This window comes from Bos taurus, chromosome 17 (assembly GCF_002263795.3).
Source record: "Bos taurus isolate L1 Dominette 01449 registration number 42190680 breed Hereford chromosome 17, ARS-UCD2.0, whole genome shotgun sequence".
Classification (NCBI taxonomy): Eukaryota; Metazoa; Chordata; class Mammalia; order Artiodactyla; family Bovidae; genus Bos; species Bos taurus.
In genome coordinates, this window is record NC_037344.1 from 58,609,855 (window position 1) to 58,626,051 (window position 16,197).

The 16,197-nt window shown below is 39.8% G+C and overlaps 1 protein-coding gene across 2 annotated transcripts in view; it reads left to right on the forward strand.

Annotated features, from left to right (window-relative positions):
- The first annotated feature begins 1,173 nt into the window (after window positions 1-1,173).
- MED13L (mediator complex subunit 13L) overlaps window positions 1,174-16,197 on the forward strand; it is a 282,978-nt gene continuing 267,954 nt past the window's right edge. For both annotated transcript variants that reach the window (NM_001192468.2, NM_001369918.1), the window contains exon 1: window positions 1,174-1,351. In NM_001192468.2, coding sequence (NP_001179397.1) covers window positions 1,280-1,351 — 72 coding nt within the window. In that variant the 5' untranslated portion in view covers window positions 1,174-1,279. The remainder of the gene's footprint in view (window positions 1,352-16,197) is intronic.

The following is a 16,197-nucleotide window of genomic DNA, read 5'->3' on the forward strand; positions in this document are numbered from 1 at the left end:
CTTTAAAATCTTAATGCAAGAGCTTCGCTTCGCTGTGTGCCTGAGCGCAGGGGTTCGAATCCCACCCCCTCCTCTTTCCAGCTGAGCGACCTCGGGTAAGTGTCTTAAGCTCTTTGTGCTTCAGTTTTCTCATCTGCAAAACGCGGACCACGGAGTGACACCTCAAGGAGACACTCCGAAGCACTTGGATCTGCTGTCTGGCCCATGGCGGGCCTCTGCCACCCAGTCGGCCGGGGCGAGCGAGGGCACAGGCAAGGGGCCCCGAGCCCTCCACAGCTACGGCCACGGGCGTTCCCGGGGCTCGCGGTCGCGCCCGGCAAAGATTCGTGCACCCGAGGGGGCGGGGCGCGGGGCGGCCGGCGCGGCGGCTGACTGCCCGCCCGCCTCGGAGCCGCGCCGCCCGCACTTCTTTCTCTCCCTCTCTGTCTCCGTCTCCCTCCCTCTCTCCGCCGGAGAATCCAGCCGCACTCGGCTCAGCAGCGCCACCAGCGAACAGCCGCGGCCGCCGCTCCGGCCCCTCCCCCGCCCCCTCCATTTCCCCCCCCGAGCAGCCGGCGCCCGTCACGTGACAAGGCTCCAGCCAATGGCGGGCCGAGCCGCGGTCGGCGGCCGCCATTGCTGTCAGAGCGAGCGAGCCCGGGGAGGGAGGAGAAGCGAGGCTGACTGGGGAGGAGGGGGGGGTGGGGGAGGAAGAGGAAGGAGGGGACGTCGCTCGGCTGCCGGGGTCGCCCGCTGGCTTCGTCCGCACCCCCCCCTTCGCGAGTTCGCGCTCCGCGGCGGCGGCGGCTCCGAAGCGGCGGCGGCGACTCCAGGGCTCGCCTCCCCTCACGCGCCGGCGGGGGCTGAGGGGGAGTCGGTGGCTGGAGATAAACAAGGCGGCGGCAGCAGCGGCGGCGGCGGCTGAGGAACAGGGAAGGCGGAGGCGGCGGCCGGCCCGCAGCGCCGGCCCGGGAGGCAGCGGGGGCCCTGAGAGGCGGGGAGGGCGCCGGGCCGCGCGGACAGCGCCCCCCGCCGCCGCGGGAGCAGCCGCCGCCGCCGCCCGAGCAGGAAGGAGCCGCGCGGCCGCCGCGGACCCCCCCGCCGGCCCGGGCCCGCCGCCCCCGGCGCGGCGTCGCCGCGGCGCCTCCCGCCCGCCCGCCGGCCCTCGCGTCCTCCCCCGGCGGCGGCGGCGGCCGGGCCGCCCCACGCTCCCCGGCGAGGCGCCGCCGCCCGGCCCGGCCTCGCCTCGGACGCCTCGCTCCGACATGCCCCGCTCTGGCGGCCGGGCTCGCGGAGGATCATGACTGCGGCAGCGAACTGGGTGGCGAACGGGGCGAGCCTGGAGGATTGTCACTCCAACCTCTTCTCGCTGGTGAGTAGCCGGGCTGCGGGGAGGGGGCTGTGCCGTGGGGTGGGGGGGGTCGACCTCCGCCGCCGACCAACTTTCTCCTCCCGCCGCCGGGACTTCGCCCCTCCCTCGCCTCTCCCCGCCGTTCTCTCTTGCCGATTCTCCCCCTTTTGGATCGTCTCTCCCTCGCCTTGGATCCCATCCAGTGTTTATTTGGCTCTTTAAAAATCATTTGTGAGCGCGGCGCTCGGCGTGGAATTTGCATGTGGAAGTCTCAAAGCTGCGGATTCTGGGTCGCACTTCGAACGCCCACCCTCTGTTGCAGTCGCACTCCCCTTCCCCTCCCTTTCCCCCTCTTTTCCCCTCCTAAATGTGGAAGGCTTTTGCCTTGTGTTGCCCGCGCCTGCGATAAGCAGCTTTTTTCCCCCTTGTGTCGGATCGGCTGCCCGCCCGCCCGCCTTTTAAATTTTTTAAAAAATTCCATAATGACACCTGCAATTTCGCCCGAAAACAGTTGATTGAATGCGATTGTGTCAGTAAAGGACTCTTGCACCCGAAGCTCCGGCGATTGTAAACATCGACAGCCGCCTGCCTCTCGGGGCTTACTACGCTGGAGAGCCTTAAAGCCATTGCACCGAGCCGACGGAAGGTGGAGAAAGCTTTTTTTTCTTTCTCTCCTCCTGTGTCTTTTAAAAACTGTTTTCTCTCTGCTCACAACGAATCCACACACACACACACACAAAGCAACAAGCTGGGCGGTTTGATAACATCGCTTTTATCTGCCTTCGCCTCTCTCGCGCTCTCTCTCTAATAATTGACAACTTTTCCTTTGGATTTGAATCGCCTGCCTTAATCTTAAAGCAGTTAGGGTGTCAATTGTTCTCCTGGAAGCCTGGCATTCGACGACGGCGTCTAGATTCATCGAAATTAAAAATGTATAGGGTTCCAGCAACTCTTTCCTGGCGGTGGCAGTGACATTTGGTGGTAAATGCCATCTTTGCTTTTTTTTATTGGGTCGTATTACCTAGCTCTGAAAACATTCACGTTGTTAAACCTGGCGTTTAGACTAATAATTGCAGTGCGTGGTCTTTAAATATGTGCTTTGTGCATGAGTAACTGTATGTATAGCTATGTGCCCGGGAGACTACGAATTTGTTTAAATATTGAGCAAAGATTTGTAAACAGATGTAAGGCAATTATGTTTCAAGCGTGGAATATAATTGGAAAATTGGCTGAACGGTTTGTTTAATTTAGACTTTAAAAAACCTAACTTTGTTTAAGTGGTGTACCCTTTTTGGGGGACTGCCTTTAGAGAAGATGCATTTTGGAAATTGTTTTCCATAACATCTCCTGTACATAGAGCTTTATTTCCTCTTAATCTTTGTTTACACTGGATACATAATTTAGTGTTCAAATTGTAATTAGTTACATTTAATTATGGGTAGCATAGATGCTTTTTTTTTTTTCCCTTAGAGACTAGTGGAGAAATACAAATTCTTGCCAACTTTTCAAATGGAAGCTTTATTAAATATATTTCATTATACAGATTAAAAAAAATGAAGACAAGCTATTTTTACCTTCTGAGACCGAGTGACATAGTATCTGTGCTTTTACTGTAGTAATGGCAGGTCAGTTTTTTTCCTCCCCACATTTTTTTTGGATATTTAATCTTAAAATTCAGTTACAAGTTGTGATTCTCCCTTTCAGTCCTGTGATAACTTCCCCTTGCTTTTTTTCTTCTCTCAGTCTCTCATTTAGTATCACTCAGATTCTCAGGGACTTCCATAGGTTAGCAGACATTGACTAAGGGGTATTTAAATGGTTTTTGTTTGGTGACTGGTGACCGCATTGACACTTTATCAGGAAATTAAAATGACCAAATAGATCAGTGTTAGTGAGGAGAGATTCCCCCAAATTACCATATATCATGCTGACTGATAATGTCTTGTATATATGTGGCTATTTTGTATACAGTACCTTTCATGTAGGAATGAAAATACATGTGTAGCCAGTCTTTAGTATATATCATTTCTTTTTTTATCCCTTTTTTTTTAAAGCTTAAGTAAGAATTATAATGTTTCTAAAGATGTTTAAATGTTTTGGAGAAACTATTTGTAGGAGAGTGTACAATTTGTAGGAGAGAAACAATTTGTATACTTCTGTGCTTTCTGACTTTCTAAAGGTTTGTGCTTAAACCAGGAATTGATTTTTGAGTATACTTTTTTTTAAACAGAATTATTCTTTAGGTAGCAACTTTGAAATGCAGAAATGCTTTTTTTTTTTTTTTTTTGAAAGACGGTGGAATGTCTGTATTCTCTTATAGATGGAGGTTGGATAGCTGGCTATTAAAAAATTACAAATCCGTTAAGGAGCTGCTGATACTGTAAATTTTTCTTGCTCCAAATTGAGCATTTTCTTGAAAATCAGATACAGCAGCAACCTGGAATTTCAAAAATATGTTGCCTAAAATACATTGTATAGAATAATTAATTCCAAAGGAGATAAAATCATCACCTGTTCAAAATAAAGCATGTATTATAAAAACTCTTAGTATATAATATTAGCATATAGTTTTCTTTTTGACCTGTAGTTTTTTTGAGCAGAGAAAAGTATTGCTTATAGAGAATTTACCTAAATACTCTTATTAATGTGGATTGAAATGTAAGCTAGAGCTGATAAAGTTCTGTACCACATTAACGACCCACCCACTTTCTGTTACCTCAAGGTGTTCACCTGGCTTAGCAGGAGTTGATTTGGGCAGTCAGATGCCTTAAAGATTTTTGTTAGTCCTTTACTTAGTTTGTCTTCTGATATTCTACTGCATGGCATCATCATATTTCCTAAATTCTTTGTCAACCCTGCTTCTTTTCCTAACATGTGAAAAATGCCATTGTGCATACATGATATGGGTTATTCTTGGCAGTTGTGAGATTTGTAGCTACTGCATTAAATGCTTGCCTGACTGTGCCTTTGTGACTCAGAACTGTTTTCTCATGCTGTCCATCACATTTCCGGGAGACTCTTGTTATGTATTCACTCAGTTATAATTCAGTTAAGTGTGTTAAATCTGCCCTTTTGGAGAGTGTACAAATGCTGTATGGGATGTCAACTCACCCTTGTGGAAAGACATATTATAATTTCCTGATGTAAGTATATCTTTACTTTTGTTTCTTTCTGTTTTCTTATTCAAGATGATACAGAGAAAAGTGGTTTTATGTCCTTCATAAAGTATATATATATACTCTTTGACACAGGGCAGTTTAATTCTTAGTTATGTATGCCCCACATTCTTATTGTTTTATTTGCATAGAATCTTCCTAATTATGGGGTAGTTGGGGGATGGTATCAAATTCTTCCTTCCTAAATTGAAATACACATTAGTACATAATTCCTATTAAGGACCATTCATTCAATATTTGAAGATTTTACAGTAATCTCTCATTGACCTGCTTTCTTTTTTCTTGAGATTTATTTTTATTTTTTTGCAGAGAGGGAAGATAGTTGTAGAAACTTTGAGATTTGTTCTTTTGAGTTAGAACCAGATGGGGAGGACCATCAATTGAAAATGAGGAAGAAGGAATGATTAATTTTCTCAAATGCCAATACTTGATACAGAGTATTTTTTTATCTGAGTTTCCAGTGTTAGTATTTACACGTGAAGCGTCTGTTTTTCATGATGGTTCATTTTGTTTAATGATATTTATATATTTTTAACAGCAATAATTGCTTACCCGGTAGTAGTTGCTGTATTAACCTCCAATTGCTAGTAAATATTTTTAAGTACATAATAGACAGCAATTTAAGGCATAGCATAGCAGTTTACTGGACCGTTTTAAAGAGCCATTTGTACGTGTGATGAGTTCATAATTTTAAAGAGAAAATAATGTACGCAGGACTTGTATGCTACAAAATATGTTGCTGTGTTATTGCTTGAAGAGTTAGTTCATTGAGAGGAAGTTAGGTTGCGGCTGCTGCTTTGTGAGAATAAAGGCAGAGGGTGCCTTACGACAATGAGTGTTGAGTTTATGCCAGGTGCTTATGTAGTTTAGCACTTTCTTTGGAATATTTTGGATTATATATTATATCCACTACTATATTCTTTGGAATATAGTAGTGGATTATATTAATTAGGCATGGAAAGATTTATCTTTTTTGTTCACGGGCTAATTTAGCCTAGTTAATTCTGAATTAATTGTATTCATCAAACATTTTCAAAGGTCTTCTCTGATTAATAAGAAAAATACTCTGTCCCCACTTTATACTATAGTCTATGTATTATATATTGACAAAAGATAGGCATATTCTATAGTAATGTTTAAGTTATTTAAAATTGAGGTGAAATTCAGTGTAAATAGTATTAAGGTTATTTATCTGGATTTTTTGAAATAATTCAGCTTTTTCCCAAAGTTTGATTCAGAGATAGACTAGATTGTTTTCTTTTTGGCGGCTTGGATCTTAGTTCCCAGACCAGGGATCAAACCCATGTACTGGAAGAGAGTGCTAACCCCTGGACCACTTGGGAATTCCTAGACTAGATATTTTTCTGAATGGTTTAATTTGTTTTCAGTAGGGGAAAAGCATAATCTTCTCCTTTGAAATAGTAGTAGAAGGTACTGATTTATTGTTGTTTTGAAAGTGGATGATATATTTATTTCACAGAAGTTAGCTACTGTAAGAGATTAGACGAAGTTTATGAGAATTAGTAATACGGTTGAATATTAGATGTTACTACTGAGCTATGCATTGCAGCCATTTATTAGAAATGGAGAAAAAGAGTTTCTGTGGCATTTCTTTTATTGTCCTTTATTTAAAATGTGTTATGTGCTAACTTGCTTTACAGAGTGTGTGTTGTGGCTACCAGAATTTCTATTTTGTCATTGTGTAAACATTGCTATTTCAAGAAATTGCATTTAGTGCATTGCAAAATGAGGTAATTAGGTAGGTAGTCTAAAAATGTGCTGTGGGGGGTAGTTAAAAAATTTGCAGGCACACATTTTTGTTTCATAGAACTGGTTTAGAGATTTGGAATTAATGAATCAACGGTTGTAATGTGTACTGGAATTTCGGACTTTCCTTCTCTCTTGAGTCATTTAACTTCTATCCAGTTCAGATAATTTCCTTTTATAGTATGTGCTTTCATTGTTTATTCGAAAGATTTGAAGGTGTTAGCTTTGTTCTGTTGGGGGAATTCACTTCATTACATAGGGGAGATGATTTTCCATTAATCTTGGTAAATATTAACATAAACGAGGAATTGTAAATTCGTGTTCATTTGCATGAATGAAATATGTATGTGTGCTCAATTTTTGTTGAGTATAAAGTCACTTATGTACATCAGCATGGTTTTCTATCTTTGCTTTAGTTTACACAAAAATAGTTTTAAATGCTTTTAATATGTGATTGGTGTTTCTTTTAGAGGCAGCTCCCTCACCGCACTACTTTGTTGTGTACTTAATTTTTGAAATCATCTGTACTATAGATTGGATTCTCTTGTCATAAATTGGCTATCATAGTTTTCTTTTAGGAACTCCTGTTTTACTTGCATTTGTATTAACATGTTTTAGTTATGTTTGTTGGAATAAAGTTGTTTTCCTTTTTTAAGCTAATAAAATGTCTTAGAGTACATTTGGATTCTAGTCAAGAAAGATGGTTTTTTTGTTGTTGTTCTTTCTAGATGAGAATTAGAAGAATCAATGGTGTCCAAGGGAGAATGTTTACGCCATTGGCATTTCCATACTCTGTAGTTTATTATGTATATTTCTGAATGTTTATTTTCTCATTCTAGATAAATTGTGGTAGTCTTATTAAAGCTGTATTTCTACTACTGTGAAATAGTACAGAGCCCTGGTCGACAGCTTTCTGCATTTTGTACTTTTTCCAAGTACAGTGAAATTCCATTACTGTTAAAGGAACATCCTGAATTGATTCTTTTAAAATTTCACTTGTGCCTTTATTTTACATTGTTTAAATTTGTAATTTAAAAAATGAAAAGGAAGATAAAGAGAATTAGGTAAATTCTCAGGTAAACATGTTTTCTCAATCTTCGCTAGATCTCTTTACTGTAATAATTGTCTTGATTTGTATTAAATCACTACATTAATTGGATATATTTAAGACATTTGGTATTAAAATTAAATTTGAAGAAATGATTTGTTTCAAATAAAATATATCATTAATTATGCACAGAATTCTTTATAATACTAGTGGAAATTACAAAGATTGTTCACATAAAACATATTAAGTTGCATGAAAACCATGATCCTTCCCCTCACTCCCATCATTGATGTATTTCTGAGGAAGTATTTTTGCATGACACATAAAGTTCCCACAGTCCATCTGTGCTTAATTTGAGAGCTAATAAGTAAGGTATTCACAAGAGTAAAATAGGTGTGAAAAAGCATTTTGTGTTGGCAGTTCACAGGATTGAGTAATAATGTTCTAAAGAGAAATAAGGAAAAACATACGTATGTCCAACTCAGGAACCAGCTCCTAGTTCTATTGCACACATATATGTTTGGCACAGTCCTCCTCATCTTTAAGTAGGTCAAATGTCATCCCCCTGTGAAGATTTCCTTGACTCCCACAGATCGAACTTGTCACTCTTGCTCCTTCCATCTACCTCCTCTGTCTACCTCTGATAGTCATATGAACTTCCGTAGGGCAGTGACCCTGTCTAAGCCATCTTTGCATTCCCTTCATAGTTAAATACTGTTAACTCGGTTGAATGAATGAATGACTGGACAACTATTCTCTTTCCCACCTTGTTTCGTAAGGGAGTTCTCATTACCCATTTAGGCCCTGATCACACCATGTTGTTATTATTTTTGAGGTTTATTTAGCTGTTCAGCTGTGTGTTCTGAACATACATTGTTTAGGCTGTATGTACTGTTACTTGGTAATATTTTAGATGAGTTCTAGAAAATCTTTCTTAAAAATTTCCAGCTGATCAAGAGATGCATGCTTATATCCCAAAGGAGTAGGAATTTGGTTCCTATTTAGATTTTGTGTAAGGTGGTAGCAATCTAATAGATTTTGGAACCTGTTGGAGATTTTATTTGAGGTTTGATCCAAAATTCCTCCATTTTCATTCTCTAAGAGGTATCCTGTAAGAAGGCTTTTGCTTAATCTTCAGTTATAAGATAACTTTCTATGAGCTCAGTAAAACGGTAGTAAACTGGTAATAGGGAAAGTTGAGTGGTATTCAACACCCGCCCCCCCCCCGCCTTTTTTTAAACTAGTGACTAAATCTGGTCACATAATGGTTCTGTGCCTCATTTTCTCCTATAAACTTGATGGAAATACGGGAGTTTGTGAGAAATCATTTTGAGTATCTTTTAAGGAAAGCACTTTGGACGACTAGATAATGTTTTTTAGTAGTAAGAGTTTTCTGGCAAATTACAACTCAAGTTATAGAGTAACCCTAGACAGTTAACTAGGAAGTGGAACAGCAAAATTACTTGTTTTAAGTATGGCAGTTATGTTGAATTTGTGCTTTTTGAGGGGAGCAGAAGATTAAATTGTTCTTGTGTCTTTCTTTATAAATGAGCCATCTTGAGATGTCACAGCTTTTCATTTGTGTATATGATTCTCAGGTTGCACAGTGTGTCTTTAATAAGCTGGGTGATTTTGCTGTGCCAACCCAGAGCTCTGACTGGCTGAGACTGGAGATTGAACTGTGACTCTTATTTGGTAGTTTAAGCTATTAATTCCTTGGCAGCTCCAGAGTGCTCTTTGAACTTTAAATAGCAGTTCTATTAACATTTTGAGATTTGTCTCAGGGAATGTCAGAAATAGTACTTAATAAATATCTTTTTCTTTTTAAAGACTAAATCACATTTTAGTGTGACACACATGTCATAATCCTTACTTTGTTTTGAACAAAGTATATATCCTCAACTGCCAGCCAGTTTCTATTTTCCATTTAATAATGTGGTGACATCTAAAAATATTTAGACCTTGTTGAAGGAAGGAAAGCCCCTCTGCCCCAGTCTGTAGTTTTAGTCATGTTGATTATGAACAGTGTCCTAAGTTTTTATCCAAAGTGTAGAATTTTACATGTAGTGGTCTCCAGCATTCTAAATATTAGAAAAAGTTAATTTGTTCGTAAGTTTGCTTTTAAATAAAACCTACCCTTAATTCTGTCGCTACAAATGATAGTAAGCCTATTGTATTGTACTTAATTACTTGTATTATAGAACTCAGATGATATTTATGTGAGCATTTTTATGGGAAAGTTTAGGGTATTAGGAGTACCTTTCCTCTGATTATAGTGCTGGCTGTCAGAGCAGGCCCTCCCTAAAACCCATCTTAGCTCCAGGCAGTGAGAATGAGGCCCACCCAGACTCTGGGCATGTTTGAAGGGTAGGAGAGGATAGCTGTCTGAAACAGAGTCTTGAAGAGGGCATGGAGAGGTGAGGGTGGCCTCTCCCCAATGGGAAGAACAGTTTTGGAACAAGGATTTAAGCAGATAGTCCCTTTCCTTTCCGAGGGTATCTGCTGCTGCTTCCTGTTTGCTGATATCCTCCCTAAAATGTAGGGAGTAGTAACAGGTTCTGTGATGTCATCTTTGCGCTTTAGCTTTTCTCTTCTCTTTTTTCCTTCATTCACCCTTAAAGACAGTCTTTTCTACCTGCTATTTTATATGATAAATGAGCACTTATGAGCCTCAGTGAAGGGCAAAGGGAATTGGGGGTGAGATTGGATGGGGTAACTAATAAAGTATTTAGACAATTTTTTTGAATGTTAACGGTTAAGGACTGGGAAGCCTGGTGTGCTGCAGTCCATGTTGCAAAGAGTCGGACACGACTAAGCAACTGAACAACAGATGCTTGAGAAATTTAGGATGTATATAATTTTTTTTCAAATAGTGTACATACATTAGAAATGCTTGAAATCTGGCTTGGGTTTACAGAAGGGCTAATGAGCTTCCCTAGGGAATAGTAGTAAAATAGTAGTAAAGAATATGCATGTAATATAGGAGATGTGAGTTGGAAGATCCCCTGGAGGAAGATCCCCTGGAGCGAAACGGCAACCCACTCCAGATTTCTTTCCTTGGAAATCCCACGGACAGAGGAGCCTGGCGGTCTATAGTCCATGGGGTCGCAAAAGAGTCCGAGACAGCTGGCTTAGCTACTAAACAAAGGGTTTGATATGTAGGATAAAGACCTGCATGTATATACTATTGATATTTAGTTTCTATAAGATTGTATATGGTAAGTGGAGAGGGAGAGCAACGTGAACAGGGAGCATAGTAACTCAACCAGAAAAACTTGGGAATTTTAAACTGGGTCTTGAAGGAATCGATGGATATGGCTTCTTAGAGGGGGATGGAAAGCTTGCATATTCTTTGGAAGCTCAGTTGTCAACTCTGTCTGTCCTTGAGAATATTTCCTAAGTGGTGTATAGGAGAGCACTTCTAATCTATGGTCTTGGTTCCCTTTAAAAAAACAGTACAAAAAACTTACTGAAATCTGCTTTTTGTTAGGTGGAAAATTTGAAGTGTGGGCAGACTGATTTAGGTTAAGAAGTGGTGATGTTAAAATAATCAGTTTTCTAAAATAATTCAGTTTTGAACTTTAAAAAACAGTGCTATATTACGCAAAATGCTAATGACTAAAGTGACAAATATTTCAGAAACTGGACAGACGTGAATCTTAAATGAGCAGATGGGATATGAAACTAAAAGTGGGAGATAATCCAAGATGATATAGAAACTATTATGAGAAATGAATTGAGGAAAAACAAGTGTGTTAAATGGTATTACATTTAATAATATGTTTAAAAGCCTTTCTAGGATTGCTCTCTTACATAGACAAATTGGAATTGTTGAGCCGTGTAACCTATCGTTCTTTAAATTTTGTGCATTTAAAACAAATTAGATTTTGGTCTAGAATTACTTCTCATGAAGCCTAGACATTCAAGTCATGAATATATATGTTAAAGTGTTTTCAGTAGACAATATAATTTGCTTTATCTGATATAAAAATAATAAAGAAGGAATAATCGTAATTTTCAAAGACAGTTGTGGTGGACCTTGAAGGAAAGAGTTAAGGAGAGGAAGATGAGGAAGTTTCCTGTTTGGGCAGCTTGGTACTTGGTTGAAATCATTAACTATGCTTATTGAGGGTAGAACCTGAATTACAGCAGCTTGCAAAATGAATAAATGGTACACTTCGCAGTTGAAGAAACTTGATTGTGAAACAAGCGGTGATATGGGAGTGGGAAGGGTGAGAGACTGAAAGGTAGATGAAGGCAGTTTTTCAGAAGGCCAGAGCCTCATTTGTATTTGTAGGTTAGGAGCAACTGTAGTAGAGAGATGGAAAGAAAAATGAAAGATACGAGAGTAGTTGATAATCAATGAAACAGTCAGGCTGGGGATGGTATTAAGAACCCAGGTGATGGGGTTAGCACTGGGAGAAGAGGAAGACACCTGAGAAATAAAAGCTGTGAGGGTGTAAGAAATGAGTAAGTGTGAAGGCAGTGGGACAATCTCAGTTGCAGCTTGAGTGCTTTTTAAGTTCAAAGACTAAAAGATACTGAGCTTGAGCCTGAATAAACATGTAAAAATTTTTTTAGTTAAAAATTTTGCATTTTACTTGATGTTCTTGTTACTATCAACCATTTTTGTTTTTATTTTCCTTTAATGGTTGTTTTAAGTAGGTCAAATGTCACTTCCTTTGGTTGTACACTTCACAATTACAAAACTAATTTTGAGCTAGTCACACTAGAACTAGAACACATGTGCCCAAATGAGAAGCTTTTCCTTTGAAATGGATCAGATATTGATGCCATTGTCTAGTATCTTTTGGTCTTTTTCCTTTGGAATTTCTTTTAGAGACAGTTTAGTCAGCTGTCCTGAAAAGTCTTATTTTAAAGTATACTTCTTTGGTCAGTGTCTTTTCTCTTCTCTTGGTTCTGCTTTTTGCTGTAAATTATTGCTTATGTCAGTAATTTAGTGCCTTCTGATGGGGGTTTTACTGGTGTTGAGCAGAAGTCCTGGGAAGAACTCTGCTTTTGGCTATACAGTTGACCCTTGAACAACATGGGGTTGAACTGCATGGGTCCATTTATATTTAGGTGTATTTCAATAAATAAATACTACAGTATTATGTGACCTGCTCCATGGATTGAGTTCCATGGATAAGGAGAGCTGACTGAAGTTACACGTGAATTTTCCACTCTTCAGGGCAGGCAGTTCAAGGCCAGCTGTACTGGATTGCATACATGATGCATGTATGCCAAGAGCTCCTTCCTTGCTTGTGCAGTTGCCTTCCAGGTTCTCTGTCTGGTGCTGCAGTGTGTTTGTTTCAGTACAGTTTCAGTGGAGGTGGATTTAGTGGTCCCTTGATTGGACTACATATTGGGAGTGCCATTTTTGCTCTCTGGGGATCAAGGCGGATTATCAGAAGAGGAGGAGTAGAATTGTAAGTTGTGCTCTGTCTGTGTCTGTCTAGCAAACGTCAGCATCCTCCTGAGCTTCATTTTTGGCTTCTTGTTTAGTCGCTAAGTTGTGTCTGACTCTTTTGAGATCGCATGGACTGTAACCCACCAGGCTCCTCTGTCCATGGGATTTCTTAGGCAAGAATATTGGAGTGGGTTGCCATTTACTTCCCCAGGGGTTCTTCCTTACCCGGGGTTTGAACCCGTGTCTCTTGCATTGGCAGGCAGATTCTTTAACACTGAGCCATGTCGGCAGCCTCCTCAATTTTGGCTAAATGGAAGTAATTGTAAAGAAAAGCCTTAGGATAAATAAAGTATCCCATTGAGACAATTTCTTTAGGTTTTAACGGAAAGTTTGGCCTGTGAAACCAAAGTAACTTACCTTTGTCCACTGAGTGTTGCTTTACTCATTTGAGGCTGCCCACATAGTCAACTATGGGCTTCCTTGGTGGTTCAGACGGTAAACAATCCGCCTGTAATGTGAGAGACCTGCGTTCGATCCCTGGGTTGGGAAGATCCCCTGGAGAAGGAAATGGCCACCCACTCCAGTATTCTTGCCTGGAGAATCCCATGGACAGAGGAGCTTTGTAGGGGTACAGTCCATGGGGTCACAAAGAACTGGACACGAGGCAGCAAAGATTAGCACTTACGTGCGTATTTAGGATTTTACTTTCTCATGGTCTGCCTTAACATTCAGTGTTAGAGGAGGTGGTGCAGAGGATGTTTGATCTGTGGCAGGTATGCTTGTATTATTTAGATTGAGTTGCAGTGGCAAGGATTATTTTCTGCTTTTGAATTCAGGAATATCATGAGAGTTTTCTCAATCAGCTGTATTCCTATGGTTTTCATGTTACATAGATGATTTTATTTATAATAATTTCTCTTTAAAAAATATTTCTCACATTAAAAAATGAGAATTGAAATCCTGTCAAAAAGTGTGGCAGTGTAATCCTAGATCTGTAGATATTTGGGATAGATTTTAAATATTATTCTAAACAAATAACAGGCACTTTTAAATTTTACAGATGTATTTAACACCTGAACAGTTTAACATTTAGAATTTATACCAGAGCATAAATCTACATGGTAGCTACTGAAGACCATAAATGTTTACCTTCTAAGTTACTAAAAACTAAGTATATAAGTCTAAGTTACTAAAAACATTTTTCAAAGAGTATTGGTTTACATAACAAAGTGTTATCATGGGTATGGATTGAATCAAATGTTGTGATCCTAAATAGACAAATTCTTTAGTTGTCTGTAAATTACTTGAGATATGTATGAAAATGATTTTTTGTTGCTGTTTGGTAATATCATGGTAAAACCGCGCTTTGCAACCCAGACAGATGGTGCGGTTCTTGAGTCTGTCTGCAAGCTCCTACAACACTTAATTACACAGCAGAATGATTCTCATGAGAACCCAGCCTTTGCTGTGTGTAAGCTAATGAACTGTCTTTTTTAGTAAATTTTATAAATTTGATTTGAAAAAGAAGTACTTGTTTTTAGGAAACTTTTCTAATAACTGTGTTAAGATGAGTAGCCTGGCTTGATAGTTTATATGGTGAATTCAAGAAATAGTCTAGATGGAAAACAAATGGGATTCAGTAAGGTAGGTGCTTTTCTTCTAAAGTGACTTAAACTTTGTTGTCAAACTTTCTCATATGGTAGATGTGATACGCTGTTAACAACTCCAAGAGCTGACTTTAACAAATTCCAGAAAACTGAGAAATCTGTCGATATGTGTTAACATTCATTTAAAAGATAACTGTTGATTTTAGAATCCTTGTTGTCCACCTTACATTTTAATATTGGAATTGAAAATAAAAAATATTTGAAATAGTGAAATTCAGTTTTAACACATTAGGTGGATAGAACTTTATTTTAGCTATTTTGTAAAAGTTGAGTTTGGAGGTAATAGTATGTGGTTGAGATAAATAAATTTATCAGTTACATAAATAATTACATACATAATATATTAAGAGTTTGTTTCTAGATACCCTTGGAAATTGTTCTTTTGTTGAGTTTACTTATTTTTATTTAATGCTTATAATAGATAGGAGACAATCCTGAAAGATGATGTTTGATGCTATACTGGATGACATGAAGGAGCTGGAAGTTCATTCTGTATGCACAGGGGAGTGCCTGAAGGCTACTGAGGAGAATAATGACCTGACCAGATTTATGTTTCAGAGAGAAAACTCATGTGGGTTCTGTGTAGTGTCAGCTGTAATAGCTGAGAAACCCCAAAGGCAGAGAGAAGGCTCTTAGGATAGTCTAGATCTGAGAAATTATGCAGGGTCAGTAGGAATGAAGAGAAAGAAATGGTATCAAGTAATATTTTGGAGGTAGAATTGACAGAAGTTGGTTACCAAATTTTGTCATAGGAGAGGAATCAAATGGCAAACAGATACTCTTGGTTTTATAGCATTTGTGTCCTTGTTTATACAAAACAAAGAACTGTTAGCGGCATCCATGAGCTATAGTTGTTAAAAAGAGCTATGCTTTGATCATAGTCATATATGTATGTGAAAGTATTCACTGAGTCTGAGTTCTTGCTATTAAATTATGCCCCGTGGAAGTCACAGTTTTAAAATTAATTATGGACAAGAGCTGGGGGCAGAAAGATAAGAGATAGTGGGGAAAAAGTAAAAACAAACATTAGCCTTTATAACCTGCCTATTTTCAGAAAAGACTTGAGGCAGTGGGAACAAGAGTTTTCTCTTAAATAGAGAATAAGATTTAGGGGCAAGAAGGGGTGAATTAAAAAGGTGGGGAAGGAAGGAGAAGGCAAGGCTGGTAGGCTGGGTGGAGAGGTGTGGGTGATGAATGGTGGTGGTTTGTAGGTGGTCATGAAGAATATTTTGGTAGGGGAAGAGCTCTTGAAATGTTTATGATCAGAAATGGGTGTGGAGAAACTCTGACAGAAAGGAAATAGGTGGGGTGTACCCCGACAGCGGTGGCTCTACCAGCATTTGCTACGTGATGCTTCTGCTTTTAATAGTGGTGAGCTCAGAAAGCAGGTTACATTTTCCCTCTGTGAATCTGCTCTGGGTGGTTTTCACTTAGTCTTTTTATTTAAAGGTTTTATTTATATTAAGATTTAAAGGCTTTCTTTATATTAATTTCATATTAGTGATATTATTGGTAGGAGGATGAAAAAGACCTTTACGCCTGTTTTTCTTCTTGCCTTTGTGGAAGCTGCTGGGTTTTTAGGAACTGGCATAGTGGATAAACTAAGAGGACAGTTGTAAAAACCAGAAAACAGCGTGTATCTTTGACACCTCTTCTTTATTCTGATTTTTGGTTCCTTTAAATTTTCATTCCTATCATCCTGTTCTTCCCTCAGCACTTAGGTTTCTGGTTGGACAATATTTTTGTAGATAAGAGTATCATTGTTACGCCATGTCAGATTTCCACCTCACATGTTGGGA